At 28.2% G+C, this 13,473-nt stretch overlaps 1 protein-coding gene across 1 annotated transcript; it reads right to left on the bottom strand.

Annotated features, from left to right (window-relative positions):
* Positions 1-871: 871 nt before the first annotated feature.
* On the bottom strand, positions 872-2,772 carry LOC137807233 (GATA transcription factor 21). The gene is made up of 3 exons (XM_068607743.1): positions 2,273-2,772; positions 1,779-2,153; positions 872-1,550 (listed from the first exon to the last, which is right to left on the bottom strand). The coding sequence occupies exons 1-3, from the start codon at positions 2,480-2,482 to the stop codon at positions 1,206-1,208; spliced, it is 930 nt and encodes a 309-aa protein (XP_068463844.1). The 5' UTR covers positions 2,483-2,772; the 3' UTR covers positions 872-1,205.
* Between the last annotated feature and the right edge of the window lie 10,701 nt (positions 2,773-13,473).

The raw sequence follows: 13,473 nt of genomic DNA, 5'->3' as shown, positions 1-13,473 counted from the left end.
TATTCATAATTTAGTGAGTTAATGGACACGAGATTATTCTTTTTTTTAATCCATATAAACACATTTTCACATTCTTGCTGTTTTACTTTATACTTGTGTACCTTTGTGTTTACAACAAGTGTTGATATTACTCTTGAAAATGTTTTTGAAAATTCTTTCAACAGGTTGAATATGATATTTTGGGAAAACACTAACTATATAGCCTGTGTTTTTCTTGGGAAGATAAAAAAGAACAGTAGTTTCTAATCTGATAAGACTTGCATACAGCACATGCATTGCAACTATACAAAAAGAGCAACTTAACTTAATCATACATGGCTTCCTTTTCTGATGCAAAAGATGGCACTGTTGTTTGCATGCTCTGAAGAGTGAGGGCAAGTTCCTCATAAGTTAAAATTTGATGAAGCAGACAAAGTCCAAATCAAGAGCACAACCCACAAAGAGGTCTCCAAGACACACAAAAAGCTGCATCCCAGACATGAATCATCACTGTCATGATTGAGAAGCTCGTCAGGTCAATGTGGAATAATGAATAGCTTTTTAAGACAGAGGCTCCATAAAGGTCCCCAACCAACGTGGGAAAGAAAGAAAATAAAGTAGTTCTGTTGCTTTCTCATCTGGAACCACGTATATCCAAATGGCTACGTCCATAACATTCTGCTTAACTTCCCTCTAAATAATGGAACTTCCAATTCATCTCATCACACTCATTATTGTGTATCTATAGTGACTATACCAGATAGCCAAATTAAGAGCATGCACATTCAAAATTATCAATACAATTAACAAGCTCACTAAATTAGTTCAGTAATTAATAAAAGTTATTTAGATTAGTACAAAAGTAAGCTATTGATGACATGTTCGTCCAAAATATATGAAACCCTTGTAAATTTTATTGAATTTGTTGAGATAAAAGGAGACGTACTTCAAGAAGAGACCCACACTTTTTGGTCGTCAACTTGCTCAAATCAAACATTATATAATGAAGTACATAAGATCGCCCACAACCATGTAATTTTATTATCCCTCCCATTTCTTAACTAACTCACTGCATTACATCCTCTTCTCGCACATATAACGCAAACCATTGATCTCACACAATAATAAAAAAACTAGCTAGTCATAAGACAGGATTACAAGAAACCTAATTGATTAATTAACTATTAACGTTCTGAAATGAAGCGATGGAAATTAGTTATTGAAGTTCATCCATGAACAAGGCCATATGATAAAGCCATGAGAAGGATTGCAGCCTCCTTCTCGTCCTGAGGGAAGACTTGATGCATAGCCAAGCTCTTTCTTAGGCGCAATGTCAAATCCTCAAAACCAAACTTGTTTCTGCTTTGAGATGGCTTTGCTCCAACCCCATGATTGCGCTTCTTTTTCATCTGTGGTGCACCCTGAGTTCTTGTCTTCTTCTCTTTCTTCTGCAACTTGTTTCCCTTCACAGATTTCTGAGTTTCCAAAATCACTGTTCCATTTCCCGATGCCGCAGCTGCCATGGCTCGTCTCGCCTTCCTTTGTCGAATTCCACAGGCGTTGCATAGTGACTGTCAGGAAAAAAAAAAAACTAATTTCAACATAATAATAACAATATTCTAGTTAATTCTACTTAATGAGTTTGGACAAGCCTTAAAAGTAAAAAGCTGAATTGATTTGTTGTGTAGTGGTGTCTGATTAAACTAAAAATTGATGACGAGGGTAGAGATTATTTAGTACGAAATTAGTTAAGTACGGATCCAATATTGGGATTTGTGTTTTATTAAGATAAGGTGTACCTTGGGGCCTCTTGGTCCACTCCTCCAGAGAGGAGTCTTAGTGGTGTGGCAATCAGCACAAACCCTAACAGTATTATTACTGTGGTTTGAATAGTTGTTGCTGCTGCTGCTGTTATCAGTTCCAAGAGGTGACAATGGTTGCTTCTGATCTTCAAACTTGTGCATAGTTCTGTCTTCTATATATGCACCAGTTTGATCCGGCACCATCGTCTTCCGCATCATTCTCATCTTTAAAGACATCAAGTTCACCGAACCATCCTCAGCAGCTGCCTCATGATCTTCACTCCTCTCTTTATTCTTCCAAACTGCCACCTTGAGCTCGCTTTCTGTCACCGAGTGATCCCATGATCCCCTGGTAGGGTTAATCTTCTCAGCCTAATAAAGATCGCATGATCAAAATTAACAAGGTGATATAAAAAAGATCGTTCTGATCATAAAGATTATAAGGGGTGTATAAATATATATGAATCTCAATTAGTAAAAGTATGATTCACCTGTTCATAAGCTGGTAAGTGCTTTGTTGGTTCCCAGTAGTGTGATCCAGCTTCTTGTTCTGGAGGGTTGAAGAGAAGTGGATATGATGAAGATAGAGAAGAAAAAGAAGGGTAAGCATGATGAGTGGGAGTGAAGAGCTCATGGTTTTGATCTTCATTAAGATCCAGAGGAATAACAGAAGATACTGAGTGGCGATAGGCTGGAATCATGCTGGATGCTCACATATAAAAACACGCACACACAGACAAACCAAGCCACAAAGAAATCCAAGGGAGAGAGAGAGAGAGAGAGAAAAAAAGAGAAAGGGATCAGTGCAATCTACAAACTGAAACTGTTTTCCTTTTGGCCAATACAAAGGTGGAAGAGGATTTAGAGTGAGAGAAGATAGAGAGAAAGGAAATGGCGAACAGTTCCCAGCGCTACTCTTATAAGAACGGAAACGGCAGAGATAAGTTTATATCACATCATATACTACTACTTGATTGTATACCATATGATCTTTTATTCACCAAATTTTTGTTTTGTTTTATATTCCTAAATTAAATGGATACAATTCAATTATGTATTTGTATCTTTTTTATTATTATTTTAACTCCACTGATTCATAAAACTAATCTTTGGTATAATTATGGTTGACTCATTAAGTTGTCACAATCAGTAAAAAATAACATAATTTCTCGTTTTTGTTCTGCAAAATTTAAACTATTTTTGTAAATATACTTTTAGTTGCCTTGACATTTAATATATAATTAAAATATTAACGCCATATTGGTTTACAACCACTATGACTAGAGTCTTTGATTTTCGAGTGAGAATGAGATGTTTTTATTAGCTTCAATCCTTTGAGTTTAATATGTGAATAATCTTTATTCTGAAACTTAACCATACCTAAAGTTATTGCTCCCTTCCAAAAACTTTTTTAAATTAAATCAAACTTTAGTCCTTCTCACAATTTTATATATGTGTCAAATTGACACATTCATTGGATGCCATGACTGTTATGTCATCGTCCAAATTACACTCGTGTGAAACTTAACTACAGGATGGTCGAGATAATGAAAGAACCCTAAACTATAAAATTACACAATCAAAAACACATTTAAGTAATATATAGATATATGAAAATTTCTATTCCTAGATTTTCTGATATACTTTTCATAAGGAGAAATAACTCTATAGTTCTAAAGTACTATATATATAATCTTTATTAATTTGTAATGATACATAAGTAACAGTAGTTATTTTTATAATTGTAAAATTTAAATATATGGTGGATAAGTATGGTAATTGAAACTGGTGTTAAGTGGATGCAACTCCATAACTATGAGGTAAAAGGAAAAAGTAAAGTTATTAAGGGCTTAGTAAGAAATTAAAAGCAATCGCTATAAGAAGTTCACGTGACTTCTTGACAGCTAAAAGAGACAAAGTTAAAGAGACAAAAATAATGGAGTATGTGAAATGCTACATACGCTGACCCCATAGGTATGACAAAACCTTATCTGCAGAAAGGTTTTAGCAATAAGAAAGGGGTCCTTGGTGTATGTAGTTGGGTTACTACTATGTTACCTTGGGGGTATAGCTGAAACTTGAGCCTTTTTATTTTGTTTTTGATTGGAGGTAGAAGAAGGTGAAAGAAAAGAAAGATGATAGCATGAGAAGTGAGACACCTCTTTGCATGTGCATTGCCAAAAAACATTGAATGCTGGTGCAGGCAAATGGACAGGTCCCAACACAGAATGAGAATATTTTTGGGGAGGCACCACACCCAATTTCAACTTAATCTCTTCACTCTGTCTACCACCGTCTCCCAGTTCTTTCCTACAGATACCACTGTCTACATGCTCATCACTATACACAAAATATACATGCTTCCTTCCAAATAACTTACACAATCTTTTTCATGATCTAGGGAAAGGATCACAACTGAAAATTTTAAAACCAATGTGCTAAGTAAATGGTGCAGGATCATTCACGCAATGATGCACTTAGGGTTCTTTAAAATATCACGAGCTAACCTTGTAGAGGTACAAGCACACTTCAAGACTTTGATACTAATTTTGGTCGAAAACTTCAAATTTTATTATTACATACTAATTTAAAAATTATTTATTAATAATAAAAATTATTGTAGATATTAATATTTTTTTAGTTTCCAAAATAATATTTAATTTAATTAATTTTTATTTTTAAAATGATTTATATTTATTGGTTTTCTTGTAAACATATTTAAGTAAAAAGTATCTATCATCCCTAAATGAAGGTAAACTATTACTTTTTTTTTTGGAAGAATAGTTTTAAAGTACAAGTAAGTAATATTTGATTTAAAAAATGCTAATAAAATGAATTTTTTATAGTATAGTTTGAGATCTAATAATTTAAAGTTATTCACTTAACTAAAATATATCATAATATAAAATTTTATAACTAATTAATAGACTAGAGCTTTAAAATATATAAAAAAAATAGTAATTAATTAATCAATGAGGAGGTTGCATGCTGATAAAAAAAATGGGAAGGCTGTATGTGATAAAGAAAAAGGAAGTACAGTGAAAAATATCTCTCCTTTAAAAGTTAAAATTAAAATATAATTTTAATATTATTATTCGGAGGACAAACTCATATAACATTTGAAATATTCAATTCAAAAAATATTTATTGAATTTTTTATAATTCTAATATGATTCATAATTTTAAAAAAAGAAATACATTAATTTTTTAAAAATTCAAACTTATAATATAAATTTTTAGTATGATTATAAAAATTATGAATAAATTCTTTTGAACCAAACATAAAAAAATATCTTTTTACTAAAAAAATTAAAACATAATTGTACACATAAATTTTATTATTAATTTTTAAAATTCATAATTATATAGATTTATACGGTATAAGGAATGTGAGTTTATATTGAGCTTACCCGAATTTAATACCTATTAGGTAGATTATATAATCTACGTATATAATATAATTCGTCTTCTTCTCGTATCTGTGACTGCTCGAAAAGTGTTTTCTCTCACAATTTCGTCTTCGTGGCTCTTCTTATATAAGTCTTACATTTCTATGTTTTTCTTTTGCTGGAACAGTAGAAGGGCCGAAACAAATAGAGACATAACGTTAAATATTTTATATAAACTAGTGATTTAACTAAAATAAAATATGTACAGAAATTTAAACTCTCATAATATCTTATAAGTTATTTAAAAAAAAATGTAATTAAATTGTAAAAATAATAATAATAATTAGGTTTGAATGATACAAAGGATTAGAATGAAAGAAGCCAAAGATGAATATGTTTTTGTGAAGAATTAAGAAAAGAAGAATATTTGGAGTGTGAATATTTACGATGAGGAAGTAGGCTACGTATGGGGGTTGTAAATCACTCCTGTAGAGGTTTGATGGTGGTGTGAATGACAGAGACTTCCTTACAAATTATCATCTATTTCCTGTCTGTAATACAAAGTAAGTCCAAAGTTATGGTACTTTTCAAAATTCCCAAAGGGGCCATCACACTCTCTTTCCTCTCTATGGCCCCCTCACACTCACGCTCTCTCCATCTCAATCTCTGTCTGTTATGCTACAATTTTCATGCCCACTGCTAAGAAGGCTACGTTTCAGATCACACTTTCAAGTTACAATTCAAAAATTATAAGGTTTTCATGGCTTGCGATGCTGAGTAGATTCTAACACAGTTTTGTGAGAGCAGTTGAAGGATTATGCCATGTTTCTGATGCCAGTGTACGGTTACAGTGATGAGTTCAGTTTCGTATGCTTAACTGTGTAAGCTAGATCGTCCTTGCACATAGTTGCAATTAGTTGGCTTTCAGTTCCAGCACTACTTCATGATGCCTTCTTGGACTCCAAATTATGTTTTTTTAACGTTTATATGTAACAAATAGGGGTTTTAGGTTGTGGTCATAGACCATGCCTGCAATTGCTACTCTAGCTTTGTACTTCCTAAAACATTTACTCAATTTTTAATTTCTATCAAATTTAATTTTTAAAATCTTTTGGTTGGATTCAAATTTATTGAATTTTAAATTTTTTTCATCAAATATTTTAATTACCACTAAATAACACTCACTACAAAAAAAAATCATCAAATAAAAATCAATTTTTATAAACCAAAATAATTATTTGTAATAGTAATTAAATTAGAGACATTTTAGAAACTTAAAAAAAAATATTTTCTAAATTAGTTTCTATGGTATCTAATTGGATACCAAGTTTTAACTACCAATTATTTAGATTCTAAATTTGGTAGCAAAAATCTTAGTTGTTGATTATATACCAATTTAGAAACCATTTAACAATAATAGAAACTAATTTAGAAACCAAAAATTTATTTAATCACTATAATAACTAATTACTTTTTGTCTCTAAAATTTGTTTCTATTTCATGATTTTTTTAGTGACTAATATTGTCAATAAAAAATAATTTCTATATATATACATTATAAGAGATAATCGCTATGAAATTTAATAAAAAAAACTACATAAGTGATATATGTTAAAAAATAATTCCACCAATGTTAAAAAGAAAAACTCTTACCCACATCAACTTAAAAAATAATCTTAATTTACTTTAGAACAATGTCAACTAGAATATAACTTCTATCAACTATCACTAAAGAAATCTTGACTTGCATTGCATATGTTGAAAAGTAGTTTCATTAGATAAAACATATTGGTTAACATTGGTCAAAAAATAATCATGTTAATATTAGTTGAATTTTTTTAATTAATGTTGATAAATAAATAATACTAACTCACATCTTAATCGATGTTGGTCGGAAAACAATGATGACAATATAATAAAAGAAAATTAAAGAAGAAAGACATAAATCCAAGATGAACAAATATTAAAAAAAACAATTTTTTTATATTTTAAGTAAAATTATGTATTTTAACTAATTAGATTACTGTTATAAATTTATAAATTTCAATCTGTTTTAAAAGAATTGATCTAAATAACATGTTTTATTATAAAATATTTTAAATTGTGTGTAATAATAAATTAATGTCTAAAAGTATTGGTGTTGAGAGTATTTGAAAGATTTTTGTTTGTTTATATTGTTTTGTTCGGGTGAATGGTTGACACGTAGATTGAATAAGTGAGATGGGTGACAAAAAAAAAGAAATGTTATGGTCCAGAATAAGAGTAACTTGATTCCGTGACCAATATTCACGAAAGGATCTTATTGGTTATTAGCAATTAGTTGTAGCATCAGTGCTTGGCTGTTGTGCCCCGCCACCTTCGGCGGCGACCACAAACATGACAGTGATAGAGATTGGGATGCCCATGCCCACAACACACCTAGGTTGGCCCATAATACAAAATCAAAGCCCTTTCCTAAACCCTATGAGACCCAAATCCAAAAACAAGGCCCAACTACTAGGCCCGTCTTCTGGGACCAGCTGTCGCATTTTGTTTGGTTAATCCGGTTCAGACAAAGTTTTGCACAACTCATTCAAATTCAGCATCACTCTAATAATTAGATTATTTATTGTTGAAGACAATTATTTGCAAAGTTTAGGTTTATGTTGAGATATTCCATTATCCATTATTGAGAAATGGAAAGTGGAAACAGCTTAGCTAGTTTAGAATTTGCACAATTCCAGTGGTTTGTGGGTTGGATTATGATTAATTTATGAATGAATCAGACCCATCAAATCGTAACACAAAACTTCATCCACCCACTATTTGGCAACTATACTTTTTCTGCTAACTTTCGTTTTAAATCATATATGTATCTTTACCATTACTCCATGCTCAAGTGGCAAAACAGGAACAACACTAGCTTGCAAATGAAATTACTTGCTCAGTTTAGAAAAGTCTATTCATAATTTGTATACATAAGACTTGCTGGAAATCACATTCATTAGGATTAAAAAAGAACTATATGATAGCCATTACCGTTTCAATTTAGAGTGGGAGTTGCATTTAATTTCATTAAATAGGATATCTACAACTTGCAAATGGCTTATTGTTTGTGGTGCTCACATGTCACGTTTGATATTGTTCTCATATTATATAATTTGTAAGTATTCTTTATTGTAAAAGGAGTTCAGAGAATAATTATTATCGTGTGAGTATTTGATTCATTTTTTAGTCATTTTTTTTTAATTTTTTTTCTTCTAACGATTTTGATTTTCAATGTAATTATGTTATAATAATATATATTTACTTTAATTTAGTAACTGATAAACTTTTTACTATAGAAAATTAATTTAAGACATATGTCATAATTAACATTTATATTATCTAATTTTCATAAGTAATTTCTATACAATTTAATTATTATTAATAAACATTTTAATTAATACTTTCAAAAATTCAAAGTCATATTATTATTTTGTGTTGATATTTGATTTTGATTGATATTAAATATCGACGCGTTTTTGGTGGTATAGTATTCAATAATTTTAGCATTATGCATAGTCAACCATTTATGTAATCATTCACATAATAACATGATCTTTGATTTTTGTAGAATGAGTTGAATTTTTATTTTATTTTTGACATGTTAGTTAGTTGTGAAAAACTTTAAAATAAAGAAATAAGAAACTTGAAGACGAAGCTTGGTTGCCTATGATTTATGTCCGTTCGTGCATGTCGTTTGGCATGGAGCAATAACAGAGTCTGATTAACCATTCTTTGCTTGATATTTGGGAAAGTTTTGAAGATTAATAATTAAGAGTGGGTAGGTTTGAGTGGCAAAAGATGAATAGAATTATGATTGGAGAGAAAGCAAGGAACTTAATAGCTTTATGATTTTGAATATTGTTTTTGGTTGTGTTTTAGGTGGTGAATGGTTACTAAAAAGAGCATCATGGGTCAAACACATCACTGACAAAACCAACTCCCAACATTTGGGGCCAATGGGGCTTACTCATTCTTCACCGAATATGTATAATTTACCCAATTGGATGGTAAAAGCTTCTAAACTATATTAAATTAGATCAAATCAATTCTAATTTAAATTACATTAAACTATATTTTCTTCACTTTGTTTACATGCTTCCATATGTAAACTTCTGGATTCAATTATTTTATAAAATATTTTATTATTAAATTTTTATATTTTAAAAAATAAATTTATTTTTGTTAATATAATTTATATTTTAAAATACATATTTAAAAAATTGCAGTTCAATAAGAATATGATAAGATCGATCATGTCAATACAAATTTATTAAATAACCTGTTTTTGTTATCTCTAATATAATGTATACACACGGAATAATTTTTTAAGGAGTTTTTTTTAATTATTTTAGTGTTTTTTTTTCTCTTAATTTTCACAATGTCATATTATTATTAAGAAATTCTACTCAATTTTGCTCCCATAAAAAAAAACTCACTCTTTCATTTTTTTTATATTTTCACTAAATCATGGTTCAAATAAATTTTTTATTTCAATTTTTGAATTATTATGTTTAATAATATTAAATATTAAAAAATGATGAAAAATTATTTTATTAAATTTTTAATAATAAGTTAAAAAAAATCACAATTACATAATTTATACCCCTCTCTCTCTCTCTCTCTCTCTCTCTCTCTCTCTCTCTCTCTCTATATATATATATATATATATATATATATATATATAAGGATGCATAATTTTGTTTTACGCATTTTTATATATATTTTTATTAACCATAAATTTCAAAAATGAAAATACTTGAGTAATACAGTTGATTCATTCTCTCCCCTTCATAAAAGGAAAAATATCCTTTGACACTACCTTTAGTTATTATTATTATTTAAATAATGAAAAAACAATTGGAACTAAACTTTCATTTATTTTTAGTATTGAATAACTGAATTTAATGTTCAAGAAAATCAAATCCTAGCCTTCCTGTTGTTATCACGATTGGATAGGCTAAAATAAGAAAACAGATGTGTATGAACTAATTAGTGTGAAGTTGTTTCACGAAATAAGTAATATTGACTTTGAGTTTTCAGTACCTGCATTAAAATATTAAAAAAATATTAAGTGAGAAAAGTAAATTAATTTATTAAAAAATATAATTTTATAAAATATTTGATTGTCTATAATATATCTAGTATCTAATTATATCTGATTTTAATAGTTTATCGACCTAACAAATTAAAAGTGTAAAAAAAGGAAATTTGCCCTTAACATTTAATTTATAGAAATGGGGATATAGGTTTTCACCTACGGATAGTATTTAACCTGTGAATATAGTGTATTTATCCTGGTGAATATGATATTTTAAAATATGGTTAAATATATTTTTCCACAAAATTTATTTTTATTTTTAAATTTTAGACCTTTTAGATATTAATAATAATAAAATTATTGAAATGAGTTTTTTTAAATTTATTCACATAACAAAGGAATTTTTAGTATGAATTAAAATATTAAAATATTTTATTCATTAATATTATAATATTATAGAATAGTTTACATGAAAGATTAGTTTATTATAACTCTAATAGTTTTCTTATTACAAGTAGCATATCTAAATTTTGAATTAAAGATGAAAACTAATTTTACACTGGACAAAAAACATATTTAATTTTTTAAAATATGAAATATTTTTTTATATTATTATTTTTATTAATTTAAGATATTTTTTTTATAATTTTTCATATTTTCAAACATTTTTAAATCCCTAAGATTTTTCATAAACTTTCAGAATTTTTTATTTAATTATCTAGTCGATATTTTTCGAGTAAGTAAATTGTATTTGGACCGCACAAAATGAGATCTATCTAGTTCCACTGTTCAACTTAATACAACAAATTGAGTTCAAATATAATCAAACATATTGAATAAAAGATATATTATCTCGTAGAGTTCGTAAGTTTTGCAAGATTAGAGTGCAGGTGCAAAAAGTAAAATTCATTTAAGATGATAAGTTTTATGTAAATGCAGATTTAAATGGATGGGATACCCAACTCTAATTATATAAAGATTATTTTATTACTAAATTATAATAACATCAAATTGTACTTTTTAACGATCGATTAGTAAGTTATAAAATTTAAAAATTCAAATTGTAATTTTTATATATTTATAAACTAATTCATATTCTTCATTCTTTAAAATATTATAATTGAAATACATTTGTAATTTACCCGTTTGTTTCCATTCCTACATCTTTCTCAAAAAAATTCGTCATTATCTTCTTACCCAAAACAAGTCAATAGCTACAACTATGTAAAAATGGAATCTCTACTTTTTTTTCATTAGAAAAAAAAAAGATGGGTGAGAGCAAATACTATTTGGCATATAGAAAGAGAAACAAACCATAATGAAGATAAATTTTATTTACTTAAATTGGTGAAAGTGTGAGATTGAGATTTTTTTTTTATGGTTAAAGTGTAATGGGTGGAAAGCTAAAAGGAGGATGATATTTATTTTATGTGAGAAAAGAATAATAAGGGGATTGGATTCAAAGTAGTTTAACATAACGTACGTGGAGCTTGGAATCTTCCTTTATGAGTGAGAAGAGCAAGATGTTATGGCACTTATCACACTTCTATTTTGTGTGCACTCACAGTCACAACAAAGGAAATTAAGATACATTTACCAAACCCCAACGCAAACCCTCAACATTGCTTTCCTACTTCCTTTTCGACAAGATTCTAAATTGTGGTCACTTTCACTCACTGCTTTCTCAAATGCTTCCACATTGTAAGGAATTGCAATCAAATGTAGCTAATGCGACCATAATTGTCTTCTGATGCCACATTTCAAACTTTTCTGTTGTCACTCAAATTGTTTTGAACTGTGTTTTTAAAAAGTTGAAGAGATGGATTAATTTGTTTTTCTTAAAGAAATTACCCATTAGATTGTTATGTCTGAGTGTTGTCGGAATCAAACTGTAAGTTGGTCAACATATATCAATTTCTAATATTTATAAAACTCAATTTTAGTTTTAATAAAAATGATTTTTTTAAAATGAAATAAGAGTTGCAAATCTTGTTTTATATTATGTATATAAATTGGAATTTTAACTACTTAAATTTTTAAAAAAATTCATCATCTCTCTCTACTCTTCTCTCGAAATTTTCTTTAGTTTTTTCTTAATATTCTGAAGTTGTTTTAATTTTTTTCTTAATCAGACAACGTTATTAAGTAAGTAACAAATAAGCATTCAAAATTTTTATAGAGTAAATTCATTTATGCATTATAATATTTTTTTTAGTCTTTTAAGAGTTTAGGTTGTAATTATGGGAAGATGATGTTTCATAATCATCTCTTGATTTAGATATTTTGTTGTTTAGAATATTTTCTAGGTGTTTAGCTCTTCAGAGTAAATTACTAATCCTAGTTAACCTTGAGCTTTTTTATAACTAGAAAGAAAAACATCACCTTCTAAATAGTTGATAAATTTTATATTTATTTCAATTTTATTTGAAATTATGGTATAGGAGTTGAAATACAATACTTGAGTGATAGGAGATTGCATGACTCAAATTAGATTTTAGAGTTTGTTAAGTAATATGTGGTGAACAATGAAAAATGGTTAAATGTGCAACTTGATTGTTCATATGGAATTATTTAATGATAGGAAGAACCTATACCTTTCATATATGTACTATATTTGGTATTGTTGAGCATGAAAATGAATTTTTATATGATTGTATTGCTTCCAATTATGATAATGTTATGTTGTTTTGGATTTGAACATTAAGTAATTGATATATAAGTTTTAAATTGATTTTGTGATGTTAAATGAGATTTTAATCTTGTTGAATATATTTTAGTTGACTCTTAATATATTTTTTTTATTTTCACTTAAGATAAAATGAGAGCAAGACAATTTTATTGTCAACATGATTTTTCCTCAAGAAAAAAATAAAGTAAGACTAAGTCTTCTTCTCGACATGTTTTTTTACTCATGCAAAAATTAAGAAAAATCTTCTTTGATTTTTTTTTTAAGCAAAGTCCCATGTCAAATTAGTAAAAGATTTTGTGGATGTGGGAGAAACACTTTATACAAAAGTAATTTTATTGCATAATTAATGTTTTTAGTTAATAAATTTTATACATACAATAATAAAATAGATGGAAGAGTTTAAAGATGATATTTGATTAATTATTTGAGATACGATGTATTTTATTGATTATAAATATTGAATATGAGAGTGTGGTTGAGGAAAAATTGCAAATCATTAAGCGTGTGTTTGGATCTAGAGATGCACTGTTCACGCGAACGTATGTGAGG

This window comes from Phaseolus vulgaris, chromosome 3 (assembly GCF_000499845.2).
Source record: "Phaseolus vulgaris cultivar G19833 chromosome 3, P. vulgaris v2.0, whole genome shotgun sequence".
Classification (NCBI taxonomy): Eukaryota; Viridiplantae; Streptophyta; class Magnoliopsida; order Fabales; family Fabaceae; genus Phaseolus; species Phaseolus vulgaris.
The sequence above is the reverse complement of the archived record's forward strand: the minus strand, read 5'-3'. Positions and strand labels throughout refer to the sequence as shown.